General features: G+C 35.5%; 1 protein-coding gene across 2 annotated transcripts in view; it reads right to left on the minus strand.

Annotated features, from left to right (window-relative positions):
• Positions 1-2,057: 2,057 nt before the first annotated feature.
• Positions 2,058-16,123, minus strand: part of DSP (desmoplakin) — a 47,919-nt gene continuing 33,853 nt past the window's right edge. The window contains exons 16-24 of one of the 2 annotated variants that reach the window (XM_051970722.1): positions 13,680-13,846; positions 12,905-13,043; positions 12,291-12,484; positions 11,507-11,669; positions 11,140-11,223; positions 10,632-10,739; positions 9,913-10,011; positions 8,948-9,445; positions 2,058-6,072 (exon numbers count right to left, since the gene is read on the minus strand). In XM_051970722.1, the coding sequence (XP_051826682.1) occupies positions 2,854-6,072; positions 8,948-9,445; positions 9,913-10,011; positions 10,632-10,739; positions 11,140-11,223; positions 11,507-11,669; positions 12,291-12,484; positions 12,905-13,043; positions 13,680-13,846 (4,671 nt within the window). In that variant the 3' untranslated portion in view covers positions 2,058-2,853. Of the gene's footprint in view, positions 6,073-7,150; positions 9,446-9,912; positions 10,012-10,631; positions 10,740-11,139; positions 11,224-11,506; positions 11,670-12,290; positions 12,485-12,904; positions 13,044-13,679; positions 13,847-16,123 lie in introns of both variants that reach the window. The other variant, XM_051970721.1, reaches the window with a different exon arrangement.

Consider the following 16,123-nt stretch of genomic DNA (forward strand, 5'->3'; position numbering starts at 1 on the left):
CTGAACTCCTTAAGTGCTGCCCAGATTAAAATGTAATTGAAAAATAGTTAACTAAATAAAACCTAGATAGACTTCTAATATAACTAGATACAACAGATATGATTTTCTAAATTACATGAGCCTGCAAAGATCCTTTTGTACAGTTTCATCTGGACACCACTGTACTAGATGACCTGTTTAAAATCCTTACAACTCAAAATTTATAATCCTAAGCACACATAATTAAAATACAGATAAAAAATGATCGTTTGTTTCAACCATTCTGGAGAGCAATTTGGAACTATTCCCAAAGAGGCATAAAAAAGTGTATACCCATTGATCCAGCAGTTTCTACTGGGCTTATATCCCAAAGAGATCTAAAAGGAGGGAAAGGGACCCACATGTGCAAAAATGTTTGTGGCAGCCCTTTTTGTAGTGGCAAGAAACTGGAAACTAAGTGATTGCTCATTAGTTGGAGAATGAATAAGCTATGATATATGAATGTTATGGAATATTATTGTTCTAGAAGAAATGATCAGCAGGATGATTTCAGAGAGTCCTGGACAGACTTACAAGAACTAATGCTAAGTGAAATGAGCAGAACCAGGAAATCACTATACAGAGAAACAAGATTGTAAGATGACCCATTTGATAGCTGTGGTTTTTTTCAACAATGAAATAATTCAGGCCAGTTCCAATTATCTTGTGATGAAGAGAGCCATCTACACCCGGAGAGGACTGTGGGAACTGAATGTGCATCACAACATAGCATTTTCACTCTTTTTGTTGTTTTTTGCTTGCTTTTTCTTTCTCACTTTTTTTCCTTTTTGATTTTTTGTGTGCAACAAGATAGTTGTATAAATATGTGTGCATATATTGGATTTAACATATTTTTTACCATGTTTAATATATATTGGATTACTTTCCATGGGGCAGGGGGGAATTGAAACACAAGGTTTTGCAAGGGCTAATGTTGAAAAATTATCCATGCATATGTTTTGAAAATTAAAAACTTTAATTAATAAAATGATTGCTTGCCCAGAAGTCAGATTCATATTGGTGTCAGCTTGGGATGTGGGAGAGAAGCAGGTTTTGATTTTTTTTTCTGCCAGCCAGTATCAGTAAAAACTAATGCATACTCTAAGTAGGAAATGTAAATTAAAGAGACCTAAAATAGTCCAAACACTTGGAGTTATTATTCAAGACTTATTCATTAAACAAATTCAGCTTGACCCATTTTACCTAGAATATTTTCCTTCAGCTGCTAGAACCTTCCTATTCATGGATGTCTGGTACCTGCTTTGTATGAATTTTGTATGTACTTATTTGTATTGTCTCCTCTGATAGAATATAAGCTCCTTCAGGGCAAGGGATTTCACTTTTGTTTTTATATTCCCAGTGCCTAACTCAATTGCTTAATCATAATAGGTTCTTAATAAATGTTTGTTGGTTAATTCTTGATAATAATTCTCCCTCAGAAATGAATATAAACTGCTTGCATTTTTGTTTTTCTTCCTGGGTTATTTATACCTTCTGAATTCAATTCTCCCTGCGCAACAAGAGAATTGTTTGGTTCTGCACACATATATTGTATCTAGGATATACTGTAACCTATTCAACATGTAAAGGACTGCTTGCCATCTGGGGGAGGGGGTGGAGGGAAGGAGAGGAAAAATCGGAACAGAAGTGAATGCAAGGGATAATGCTGTAAAAAATTACCCTGGCATGGGTTCTATCAATAAAAAGTTATTTTTAAAAATTAATTCTCCCTCAGTTTCCTCAACTGTAAAATGGGGAAAATGTGGCACTTTCCTCATAGGGTTGTTATGAGCATCACATAAATCACAAAGCATTTAAGTGCAATTCCTGGCACAAAGTGGGAGCTTAATAAATACTTCTTTCTTTTATAAAACATTATCCTCTAAAAAAAACACTCAGTCAACTTTCTAAGAAAACATAAGAATAGAAATCTCTCATCATTTTTTATGGTCCACTTTTAGATATATTTTAAGTGATCAAAAGCTACTTCTAATTTTCTTTAGGTTTACAATCAGTTTTTAAATGAAAACACAAAATACTTTAAAAGTTTAAAAGTTTATTGCCAGAATAGCAACCTTGCTGCAGACCCCTTTTTAAGATTACAAAGAGAAAGTCAAGATTAACAGACTTCAGGTGAATTAATAAAAAGGAAAGGCTACTGACAATCATGCACATTCTGCTGAGTTACAGAAATAGCAAACATACATTAAAGTACATTTGAATATATGTGACAAAAACTCCAAGTATTTCATTTTAGAGCAGAGCCCATACTGACAAACTAAAATGCAAAATGTATTCCATAGTGTTTGGGCTACTTATTTTTTGTTAACTTGTTTATTTTGTAGTTGTGAATCTACATTCAAATTGGGAGCTGTTACACAATAAATTGAAAAAAATTTAGGTAATAGAATACACTGTGATTTTTAAAATCTTATTAGTTTAATTTTTTAATTTCTAAAATGAGTAACAGCATAAGGTATATGCAACAACAAAACCTTTTTCAGAAAAATTACTCAAAACTTTAAATGGGAAACAAAAGAAAAAAAACTCTAAATACATAATTTGTGATATTCTTACAAATGATTACTACTACTACTACACAGAGTATACCCAAAGCAAATCATGTTCATTTGAGATGAGCTGAGAAGGTAAGTAGCCAGAAATGGCTTCACTATCTGATTTTAAACATTGCTTCAATTTCTAATAGGCCATCACCCTAAAAGCAAACTATATTATCACCACTACAAATATGTTTTCTTTCTTTTTCTTTAACTTTTTATTTAATAAAAGTGTAGGTTCATATAAAGACAAGATCCAGCAACTACTGCCAACTGACTAATGCCCAATGGAGCTACTGCTAAATGTGTAGGAATAAGAGTATGATGAATTCCCAGATGCATCAAAGCTTCCTCTCCTGGATCCACTACGTGAGCCAGAGCGAGATCCAGATCGAGACCCTGAACGGGACCCTGGAGCAGAAGATACATTATATGGGCTTGGCAAACCCTTGGATGAAACTGAAGCTGCCTCCAGCAGACGTAACCCAGTGATATCTTCCACCATGGATCGATTCATAGCATCTCTGTAGGATATTTTCAGTTTGGTTTTGGGGCAGGTCAAGATCTTGGCGTAGTTGTTAGTGTCATGAAGCTTCTGAGCTGCTCGACCATCAATGAACCCTTTTCTGATAGCCTCTTCAGAACTTATCCTTCCATGAACCTCTGGGTCAACAAGGCCTCCAGTGAGATACTGGAATTCCAGGAAGCGCTGACCCGCCTCGTAGGGTAACCATTTCTCCTTAACTGCTTCTGCTGCTGACATCTTCTTTTTCCCCTTCACACCTTCAAAGCCAATAAATGCTTTCTGTGCTGGCTTCAGCCTGGTCGCCATATCTTGGTCAATGAGGCCCTGGGAGACTGCATCTTGAAGTGAAAGCTTCTGACCTGTGGTGGGATTGATGATACCTCCTGTACAAGCTTGAGCTTCCAGCAGCCTCTGACCTGTGATGCTATCTACAATCCCTCTCTCTATACCTTCTGTAATTGAAATTTTCTCCAAGTTTTCTGTGTCAAAGATGGCTGCAATGGGGCTTGTCTCCTCTAAGGGGTCAGACCAAGAGCTGCTCCGGATGGTTAAATTTCTGATGGTGGAAATGCTGGAGGTCTTGCTTACAGATTCGTGTCGAGAGCTACTGAAAACATCATCTCCATTACTACCACCGCCAATATTGCTACTACCATTTCTTAAAGAAATCATATCAGCAAACTGAGTGAGGCTGAGGCTGCCAGAGCGGTACTGTTCAAAGAATTTTCTGTCAACAAGGCCTTTGTCAATAGCATCTTGAATATCATACTGACTACCTGTTTTCCGGTCAACTAGGACCACCCTGGTGGACCCATCTGATCCAGTGATGGTTATTTCTTCCCACTCACACTCTTGCTCACTGAGTTCTACGAAAGTGTCATAATCAATAAGACCCTTCTTGTAGGCCTCTTGAACAGACATTTCCTTGTTGGTTTCTGGGTCTACTATGACCACTCTCCGTTTCCTGAGCGTATTCTTTTGTGATGTCTGTATTGGTTTCTTCTTTTCCTTTAAGGGCAAAAGACAAAGTCCTGTTTCCTCATCCTTCATGCATCTCTCTTTTAGTTGCAAGTAGGTGAGATTTTCTTCTGTGTTTGGATCAAAAAATCCCTTTGTGTCATCACTGGGGTCTGATAAGATTTCACTTAACTCTTCATTAAAATAACCTCTCTTGTAGGCCATGTCAACTGGTAAGCGATGGCTCTCTTTTGGATCAATGATTCCACCTGTTGCAATCTGAGCCTCCAATAAGCGAATTCCATGACCCTTCTCAATAAGCTCTTTGTTCATGGCTTGGAACAAGGAGATGATGTTTCCTGTTTCTGGATCCTTATACCCAGTAACAGCTCGTTCAGCTGACAGGAGTTTCTCTTTGAATTCAATGCCCACTAATCCACGTTTGTAGGCTTCTTCCACTGGCAACCTCAGGTTGCTGACAGGATCCACAATAAAACCAGTGGCTGCTTGAGCTTCTAGAAGTTCAAGGGCAGTACCAGGTCTAACCAAACCAATTTTCATGGCCTCATAAATGCCGAGCTTTTGCTTTGTGGTCTCATTGTAGATGCCTGCTATACAGCTGGATCCCTGGAGGAAATCCTTAATTCTCTCCCCAACCTCATCATAGGAAATCTGGCCTGATTCGAGTTCATTTACAGTGGATGGCCGCAAAATTCCAGAATCCACCAGTTCAGTGACTGTGACAGGTTGCCTGATTCCTTGGAATGACATGCTCCTCTTCTGTACTAACAGTAAAAGCAAGCCAGTGTGTGGTTCAATTCTGCACCTTTCTCTCAGCTGCATGTAACTGACCTTCTTTTTGTTGATGGGGTCCACAAAGTTCTTCTGACTGTCTCGGGGATCATTAAGGGACCTATATAAGTCTCGGTCAATCAGCCCACGGGACAAAGCGACATCTTTTGGCAAAAAGACACTGTTAACGGGATCCACGATGCCCCCTGAAGCAATCTGAGCTTCTAATAGTCGCATTCCTGTTTCTCTGTCAATCAGATTTTTCTTGATGGCTTCAGAAACACATACTGTCTTGCCTGAAAACGGATCATCAAAGCCAGTGACAGCCTTTTCTGCAGTATAGATCTGCTGCCGATCATCAAAATCAATGAGATCCCGAGCAATGGCACTGTCAACAGTCAGCTTCTCATTTCTATGGGGGTCGATCACACCTCCTGTAGCTGCCTGGGCCTCCAGGAGCATTACTGTAGATTCTGGAGTAATAAATTTCTTCCTCTTGGCCTCCACCAAAGAGTACTTTTCTTTAGGAGAAGCAGAAGCCCCAGCAATAGCACCTGCTCCACGAAGGAAAGGTTGGATTTCAGAAGCAATTTCTTCTACTGACTTTTTTCCCCTCAACAATTTGTCCAAAGTAGTTTTGTCTATCAGCTGACATTCATAGAGTTGCATTGCAGTCACCTTTTTCCTCAGCCCATCAAACATCAGTTTTGAGGGATCAATGGACCACTCCTCTTCAGTCTGAGTCTCCCTATGAGATCCATATGGACGCTGTTTGAGCTTATCAATCTCTCTCTGCATTCTACAACGTTCTGATTCCATCTGCGATTGTGTTTCCCTGGTGGAGTCCTCCAGCTTTCGTCTGCACCTGTCCTCAATTCTCTTAATCTCTGCTTGCAATCTTTCAATTTCACTCCTTAAGCTGTTCTTCTCTCTCTCACTCTTTTCTCTTTCAGATTCAATCTTCCTAATAGTCTCTTCCTTGCGGGAATACTGACTTTTCCACTGATTTAAATCATTCTGAATTTGTTGTTTCTCACACTCAAGTCGCTGTTTCACCCTCATCTCTGACTCCAGTGTGGCTTTTGCACGATTCAGCTCATCTTCTAACCTTTGCAGCCTTGCTTTGTCTTGTTCCAGGACTTTGATTTTTACCAGCAGGCTCTCTCTTTCTTGGACAACTTGAGTGCATTGATTCTTGGATTCATGAATCCTATTGGATGCCTAAAATTTAAAAATAAAAATAAATGAAATAACAATATTGATTTTATTTCTCATAATTAAACCTCTCTAGAGCTAACGTGCACACTCTTTCCCTTCCAATCTGTGTCTTCAATTTACAGTTTGTCATTCTACAAGTTTGCTTTCTGTAAAATCTATTCCATTGCCACCCAACATCTATTTCTTCATACTCACCACTCATCTCCTCAAAGGAAATGGAGACGTTGCAATCCTAACTATCTTACCTTGATCTCTTATGTGAATTTAAAGGAATTTTGAGCTTTTTAAAGGTGATCATGTGTATTATGTTTACACCAAAATATTTGATATAGCAAAGTAAATACTTTGTATTTGCATATTGCTATATACATGGGTAGGTAAATATTTCTACTGAAACTGACACAGTTCTATTCCCACACAAATATTGTCTATAGAAGTCAAACATATTAGAAGTTAAAGAAATCAATTTTTTTTAAAAATTAGGTGTTAAAAGAGATCAAAACAAAAAACAAACCCAGGAACACTAAAATTGACATGCAAAAAAAGCAACATGCAAGAGAATGGTAAAAGGAAAAGAGAGTAATCACTAAGGAAGAGAAAAAGGATGAAAAAAACCTGCATAGAAAACAGCTTTGGTGAGTGGATAACTTTTAATTCAAGCAAATTTGAAATCATGCCCATACATGTTAAAGATCTCTATAAATATATATATGTATTTATACATATAATGTATATATTCAAATGAAGTTATTGTCTAGTATGCAAAGCAAGACAGATGCAGTCCTGCCTTCATAGGAAAATATCCCAAACGTCCCACCTGCTCTTGAGGACTCCAATGAGTTACATGCAGGTTATATACATATTAAATTTTGGCTAAGGGTCAGGGCATAAGGACAAACAGCATCAAAAGTTCTTGTCAAGCAGTTTTCTGGATTATGATTCATAGTCATGCTTTAGTGGGATACACAGCAGATAAAGATAATTAGAGTTAGTTAGGACAGCAAAAAAACTAATTAAGGTTAGAAGACTATTTAAGTGAATTGAGAAAAAAGTAAAGCCATGATCAAATATTTGTGAATACCTCTATAGCCTGCTTTTGGAATTTTTCAATTTCCTGTCTCAAATTTTCCCTTTCTCTCTGTAAATCATTAATCAGCCCCTGTAGTTCCAAGGTTCTGTTGTTGCTGATTTGTAGTTGGCTTCTTAGGTCAGAGATGGCAGCATTTTTATCGCTATCAGCTTCACTCCTTCCTCTTCGTAGCTCATCATATTCCAATCTCAGGTTCCGTAACTCTTCCTCTAGCATCAGATGTTCTTTGGTCAGGTTCTCTGTGAGACATTGGAGTCTCTCTATTTCTATCTTACTTTCATTAAGACTCCTGCTCTTGTCTTCAATTGCCTTCTGGAAGTGCTCATTTCTCAAGTGAGCCTGTTTCACATTCTCTTGTTCCTGGACCAACTGCCTCCTCAGGGCTTCAACCTCTGATGACAGTTTTCTCAACTCCTCTTGAGTTCTCTGCTTCTCTCTCACATGTCCATCCAATACATCTCTTTGCTGTCTGAGGTCATCCTCACTTCTCTTCTTGCTAATGGATGTTTGCTCTAGCTGCTGTGTCAGGTTGGTGATTTTGATTGCTTGTTCTTTTAAGGACCTCCTCATGGACTCCAGTTCATCTTCTAGCTTCTTCCTCTTAGAACACTCATCAGAAGCGGTTTTCTTCAACCTGTTCAATTCATCTTCAACTTTCTGTTTTTGGAATTGGAGGTCTTTTAGAGAACTTTGGAACCTTGAAATATCTTGGTCCTTTATCGTTCTCTCTTGAGAAATTCTTTCATAGTCAATTTTCAGACGTGTCAGTTCCTGCTCGTGAATCTTCAGTTTGCTTATTGTTTCTGTAGCATTACTATTTGCTTTCTGCAGATCATACTGTGTTCTTTGTAATTTTGCATTTTCATCCTCCAAACATTTTCTTTGATTTGTTTCAGTTTCTATCAACTGTTTGAGTCTTTCAAGTTCTTTGTTTTTATCCTGAATGGTTTTGGCAGCATCATCAAGTGACTGCTTGTATCTTATGCTCTCTTCTGAGCGCATCTGAGTGACCTGTTTCAGCTCAAATTCCAGCTGCTGTTTCCTCTGAGAGATCTCAGTACCAGTCACTTTCTGCTGCTGGATATTTTCTTCTACCCTCCTAAGATTCTCTGTGGTCTGAGCTAAAGTGTTCTTCAGTCTCTTAATCTCCTCCGACAAACTCCTGTTTTCTCTGGTTAGATTATCTATCTGAGTTCGATAGCCACTAGTGTCTTCTTCTTTTTGTTTGGTAAGCTGGTGGAGTGTAGTCTTGGTGATGTTTATTTCTGTTTCAAACTGATTCTTTAAGCTAATAATTTCCTCATCATAATTGTTTCTTACCTTTCCTAGCTCATTCTCATAGTCCCAGCGGCGCTTAGCCTCCTCCTGATATTCACTTTTGAGTCTTTCTATCTCTTTATTTTTATCCTGAATAGTCTTTGCAGCCTCCTCGAGGGACTGCTTGTGCCTGGCATTGTCCTCTGAGCGCTGCTGAATGACCTGTTTAAGTTCGATCTCGAGCTGCTGCTTTTTTTGCATAATCTCAGACCCACAAGCTTTTTGCTGAATAGCATTTTCTTCAGCTCTCCTTCGCTGCTCTGTGGTCTGCAAGATGCTGTCATTCAGCCTGACAATTTCATCTTTCAGATCTCGGTTTTCTCTTGAAAGTCGATCAATCTGGTTTCTGAGACCTTTGGTATCATCTTCCTTTTGCATAGATATCTCCTTGATTGTGGTCTTCGTAATATTAATTTCTGTCTCATACTTGTTTCTTAAATTACTCATCTCCTCATTATAGTGGTTTCTTACCTTTGCCAGCTCATTTTCATATTCCCTCTTCCGGGCGCCCTCCTCTTGAAGAAGAACCCTCAACCTTTCTATCTCGTACTCCTTCTCCTTGATGGCTTTTTCAGATTCTAATCTTTGCCACCCAAGGTTTTCCTTTTCACATTGCCTTGCTTTCTGCAGTTGGTCATAGTCATTCTTCTGTTGGTCAAATCTGTCCTCCACAGACTTTCTTTTCCTCTTTTCATCTTCAATTTCATAGGTAAGTCTTGTGATCTTCTCATTGAGCTCTTTTATTTGCCCATAGCATTTATCTAGGTTTTGTTTAGCTGATTTTCCATCCAACTCAGCTTGTCTCTTTAGCTCTTCCAAGCTCACAAGTTTTGCTCTGAATTGAGAGCACTCTGCCTGATACTTCTGCAAGTTCTGATCCAAGAATTTGTTCTTGTTACAGTTTTCAGAATTGGCATCTCTGGCAAGACGAAGTTCTTCTTCCAAAACTTCAATTTTGGTGTTTTTCAACTGTTGGATTGAAAGCACAAAATATGTTAAAGTAATTGCATTTCTAACACCGGACTTAAATACCCCATTCTTTTTCATGTGTATGTATGTGTATAAATATATGTGTGCATACACATATCATATTAGAGCAGTTAAGGAGCTGTCCTCTGAGTCAAGAAGACCAGATTCAAGTCCCACCTCTACTGTGGAATCTTGGCAAGTCAATTAATTTCTTATGACCTCCTGACAACTCTCTCAGATGTAAATTATATTTACATTACATTACAACAGCTATTTTCTGTCTACTTTATGCATAATTGTGATTTTGTTGGTATAAGGAGCTCCTAATGAGATATTTCTTTATCCAAAGCAGATCTAAGACTTTATTCATGCCATGTCCAACATGTAATAGAGGGGGGATGACAGCAAAGTTCTACTGTGTTTTGATATTTATGTTAAAAAAAAAAAAAGTCACCCAAACAAATTACCTTCAAGTCATCTAAACTTTTCAACATTTCACTTAGGAATCTATAATAGTCTCCAGATCTTGTAAGTAGTTCTATATATCGAGCATGGATTTCTGCAGCCTTAGGAGAGGAAAGAAAATAAACAAAAAACCCATTATATTCCAAAGATTTCTAAAAGTTTTACCAGTATGTCTTTTGAAATAATAATATATTTTAAGTTTCAGAAAAGTAATCATAGTAATGCAAAGTCCAGAGTTATAGCAAAATAAAGAGGTGTCAGGAAATCTTTATAAGTCATATAATGCAATCCTGTACCTCTACACAGTTTCTACTAAACCATAAACTATATTTTAATACAATTATTTTCTTTTCTAATCCTAGATATTTTATCTTATGCACTTAAAAATATTATTCCAAGAGGAGATCACCAGATCTGCCAAAGCATTTAGTCCCTCCACTATCCGATGCAAATATATGTTCTTAACAATTTTCTCAAAGAGAGATTCAATTCAATTACCACTTATTTTAATCTCTTTTTTCAATCATCTTTTTGACCATCACAATTTATATACATTTTTTCAAATGAATTCAAACTGAGTTTAAATACTTTCTAAAATAAAGGGGGGTGGAGGGGAGGCTCACATTAGAAGAGCCAAGGATTGTCAAAAGCAACAAAGCTAAACTGCTTTGTTTATGATATCCCCCTCCCCAAATTTAATGTAACAAATTTTATTATGGACCTCTTGCAGGATGACTCCTGAAGGTGACTGAACCATAGTTCTCTTTATAGGTATGTTGAGCAGAGTTTCCAGTCCTGAAGTGTATGATGCAAGCTGAAGTTCATAATCCTGGTGGGGAGAAAAAGAGAGATTAAGAAAAATAAATTCCTAATGGACCTCTGAAAAGTAATTTGGGTCTAAATTTCCTTAACAATTTACATCCCTAGGAATAAATGCAAAACAGAGGATGTATGAAGTCCTAAGCATATAAATATGTACTATGACATAGAGTACTCAAAAGTGATACATATCCATCTTAAAATGTACAAAATAAAATTGACTGCCAAGGAAACCAACAATTAACATGCATTCAAATTTATTAATAAACATTTGTCATTTTCTCTCCCCTATAAAGGAAAAAAAACCACAATCACTATCCTAAGAAGCTTTTATGTTAAATACATAGGCAAATATAGCAGGAGTAATATTATTAATGAAATACTGGTATGGTCATAAAGAAATACTTTACCTTAATGGAATTTGAACAGAGTTCTGCAATCTTCTGTACTTCTTCTGATTTGTCTCGTTTACCAGATATTTCATTGTGTAAATTCTACATAAGAAAATTAAATGTTTAAGTGGCCATTTTGAAATAGATGTCATCATCTTCTAGACTTCCTAATAAGTAATAGGCTCATTCTTACTAGTAAATCTTTTTCAGAATTACAATATGTATACGAAGCATTGTTTTTCATAGCAGATACAATTATTTTAACTGATGCCCTAAAGATCCCTTAATTATGTTGAAAATACTAAAGATTTAATATTTCAAAACACAACTATGTTGAGCCAGTGTAGATGACTGATTAAAATTATTACACCAAAATAGTTTGTACCTTTTGTTCATTCAAAAACTTCATAACTGTACTGGAATCTCCAAATTTCATGGATTCCAAAGAATCCTGGCAACGTTTGGCATCATAGATCCACTTGCAGAATGCTTGATAATTATCCCGGTAATTTCTCAACTGCTTAATTTGTTTTTCTAAATCCCATAATCTGATCATGAAAGAAATAATGAAATTATTAAAATTCCTCATTAAAAGGCTCTGAAGTTGTAATTTCAAGAACTTTTGAGTAAAATAATTAGCATTAGAATTAATTTATATAGGCTTTTTGGGAAAGACTATACAAGTTTTCTACTACATTCAAATAGTCATACTCAGAACTTAGACTACAAGAACATGCTAAATGCTAGCTCAGTGACTATATTTTTCCAAGTATGAGATCAATTTAGGTAAGAGGGAAAATAAATCCTTTCAGGCTAGAGTGTGACATTCAATTCCATTACATTCAAAAAAATAGTTATTAACCAACTATTATGTACCAAGTACTATGATAAGCAATAGGAAGGATACAAAACTTAAGCAGGTTATGATCCCAGCATTCATGGATTTTTTCAGACTAGACATATCTTAGTTTGTAGTAGTTTCCCTTTTAATCACAAGAAGCGCTGACCACAAAATGGAACTAATAAATGACTTAAATATTTTCAGCATCTACTGAACCATTTCACCCACAAAGCAGTATCATGTTTTTAAAAATCCATCACTTTCAAAGTGATAATATTTTAGTAACAACCCAACAAAGGAAAAGTTCTCATAAGGAAGCTCAACCAACCTGAAGTCTATCTGTTTATCTATCCTTTGCCAACGGTCTGACAGTTGGTTGACTTTGTCACTGAACTTTCCAAGGTCCAAATCATAAAGTGGATATTGCTGGGAAGTCTGTGAGTGGATCTGCAGAGCTTTCTGTAGCTCAGTTTTCATAGTAGCCAACAATGACTTCTTCAGGTTCAAATCACTTTTTATTTTCTGGAAAAAAACAATAATAGTGAGTATTAGGTGAGCTTCTTCCTTTAACTCCATGCTGTTGAACATTGATAACAAAATTAAAATGGTGCAATTTTTAAAAACTGTCTTTCTAAATATTTTGTAATCATGCCAATAATTCAATAGTACAAATAATTTAGTCCCTTAATTTTTATTGACTAAGGATAACTACTGATAATGAGTTGGCAGATATATGGTCAAATTAATCTAATGATCCTAAAAAAACATGGAAATCTAGTGAAGCTATCTCTTTTTTTCTCTATGTGTGTGCATTCATTCACATTTATAAGCACATATATGTATGTACATACATACACACATGTATGTAAATTTATGTACACATGTTTATAAAAAATTTTTTAAACTGGCCTCTATCATTTTCCATAAAGTGAAACAAAATACCTTCAGTCCACAGCGGTAAGCCTCCACTTTATCAAGGTCTAGGCAAACAGTTTCTTCTTCAGTGAGTCGAGATTCATATACTTTCAGCATGTCTTCTGTCTGAAGAATAGCCTGAAGTAGTCCTCTCACTGAGTATAAACTGTAATAATTTATAAAACACTTTCACTTACATTAATTCTCACTTAATATTCACAAAAATCCTTAATTCTAAAGGCTTGGAAATGTGCCTTGTTGAAGTCATCCAAATAGCAAATGGGAAATCATAACCTAAACTTAAGTATTTCCAATTCTAACTTTAGGGCTCTTTCCATTCTACTCCATTGATCCCCAAGTATAAATTAGAAATGTATATTTTTTTTACATTTTACATTTTAAATGTAATTTTTAAAAACCCAATTTTACACAATTTATAAAATATATGTTTCACATATATTTTATACATACACACACACACACACACACACACACACACACAACACATCCTCTATAATGATTCAACCTAATACATCATGTTCACAGGGAAAATTACAAGGCCTATTCCTTAAAGCATAAGCTCAAAGGGTATTTTCTAACATACATTAGAAAGTTAAAATTAAAAAGTTGAAAATATGATCTGAAGATCCCAAGATATGTTAAGTAAACCTTTATTAAAGAAGAAAGGAAAAGAATAACTATACATAGAAAGGAAGTAAGAATTTGGTTAGAACAGTTAAAGAATATTTTGGAAAAGGAAAACATCTCAGACTATTAAGTTAATAGAGTTAATGTTCTTTACCTATTTAAGTAGCCATCTGTGACACCATTAATGTTTTCCAGTTTCTGGAATAGCCCAAATATCTCATTCTGCAAATAACAGTATTTTTCAGAGCCTCTGAAGTTAGCTAACATATCTTTGAGCTGGTTGAGGACTTCAGCAATTGCTTGAGAATCATTCTGTACACTCTGTCAAAAAAAAAAATGCCTATGTCAACACATCTCAGGTGTCTATATGTCTGTTTTTGACTCATCTTTACTTCAAAGAAAGTTCACTAAAGATTATTTACTCAATATTAAAAAAAAAGTTGGCTTTTTCATCTTCTAAAAAATTCTAAAAAGTAACTTATAAATGTATCAATCTATAGATAATACAGGTAATTATATTGTTAAAATGCTATCTAGCTCTAAGAGTTTTGAGTTGAGTTGAAAGATTTTGGTTCTAATCTCAACTCTTACTAGCTTTGTGACCAACCACAAGTCACTTATTCTCTCTATCTGAATTCTCTCATTTGTGAAGTGTGCCCTGCAGAGTTGGAATAAAAGGATTTGGATGAGTATCATAAAGTTATACACAACTAAGACATATTCAGGTACTATGAATTTAGCAGTTACCATAATGGCTGTTAAAATGATTGTTACTTTAATAGCTGATCTGGATATAGTAAAAATCTGTGACATATGCATACTAAAGGTTCTAGAATGAGAGTCAGCAAAGACCTGATCTGAATCCTGCCTCTGAAGCATTTATTTGTTGTTTGATCATAGGCAAGTCAGTCACACTTTCTGAGCTTCAATTTCCCTATTTGTAAAATGGAGGCAATACCTGTAGCTTCTACTTCACAAGGCTAGTAAGATTAAATGAGATGATGCATGTAAAGTTCTTTTGTAAGATGGCAGACTTTCCCAAAGTTTACTACTAAAGCTTAAAGACACCTAGTATTATTTTGATCAAAAATGCAAAGCAGAATTCTAAACAGTTGAACTGCCATTTACAATACAGTCAGATAGTGAAGGCATTTCTAAACAGTAAAATTTTAGTCAGCAAAAACAAATTATTTATAGAAATGCAGCAGTGTGAAAATAGTGAGAGATGGATTAAAACTTCTCATATTAAGTGAATTCAGAAACAAGAATAACATTGGACAAAAGCATCCTGATTGTTAAGAAGTCATAATTTTTCATCTTTATTAGAAGATGGCAAAAGAATGCTACTTCTAATTTAGATAACAGTTGAGTGCATTTTTTGGAAAGGAAAACATGTCAACTTTGTCATATATTAGACTATGTCAGAAAGTAGGAACATGGAAAAGTAAAAATTATTCCTCTGAATAAATTAAATGTATTAAAAAATATATGGTAGGTATTTAGAAGATCTAAAACAACATTTTTCCCATATAAATACTGGTCCTCCAAGTCCAAACTGGTATATAGACACAATGAACAATCTTGCTTGGTTTCATAAGGTGAAAGAAAAGAAAGAATAGCTCTCATAAATATAAGGGTATGTAATATATATATCCTATATCTATACATACCCTGAATTGTACACCTTGAAACAAATATGGCCTGCCTCTAAATTGTCATAAGGCAAATCAGTAGCAGTGTAAGATTAGTGCTCCTAACATACAACCTCTAAGCTAAATTACTCAATAGAAAGAGCAATAATTCTAATGTTAATGATTATTAACATTTTAGACAGTATTTTAAGATTTGCAAAGCATTTACATACATTACATATCTTTACCTGTGAGGTAAATTCTATTATTATCCCCATTTTACAGATGAAGTCTGACTTAATAACTTGCTCAGTCACACAACTAGTAACTAAAAACTATTAGAGGCATTTCTTCCCAACTCCCAAGTTTAACATTTACCCACTAAATCCTCTAGATGAGTAATCAAATTAATTGCAAGTTAACTTAGTTATTAACCCTTTCTCTCTTAATAGCTGTATAAAAAGACATATTGCCTCAGTGATGAGAGTATTCAACAATAGGGCCAAGTTGGAAACCTGGCCAGAAAAAAACAAATAAACAAGGGAAAACAAAAAAGTTTGTTACTGTCTCCTCTTCAGAATGCCCTCCCTTCAACCTCTCTAATGAAATCTTAACTCTCATCTAAAAACTATTTCAAATCCTTCTTCCTGACCATCTGGCCCCAAATTACCTTTCTCTATATTCTATTAGCCTTTACTGTTTCAACTATCCCATTGTCACTTATAATATATTACCTTGCAACATTCATTATATTTTTATGCATGTCTTACATCTAGTGTATAAGCCCTTATGGGGAAGAACCATTTTAGATATCTTTGTTCCCTCTACAATACCTAACACAAGAATATATTAATAAATATTTATATATTGATTGGGAAGGATAAAACAGAACTTGTGCCTCTTTGGCATCTTGTAAGCGTAAAAAGCAAGGAATAAAAGAAAGAAATGATGGGATTATTTCTTAGTA

The sequence above is a fragment of the Antechinus flavipes genome, chromosome 1, assembly GCF_016432865.1.
Source record: "Antechinus flavipes isolate AdamAnt ecotype Samford, QLD, Australia chromosome 1, AdamAnt_v2, whole genome shotgun sequence".
Classification (NCBI taxonomy): Eukaryota; Metazoa; Chordata; class Mammalia; order Dasyuromorphia; family Dasyuridae; genus Antechinus; species Antechinus flavipes.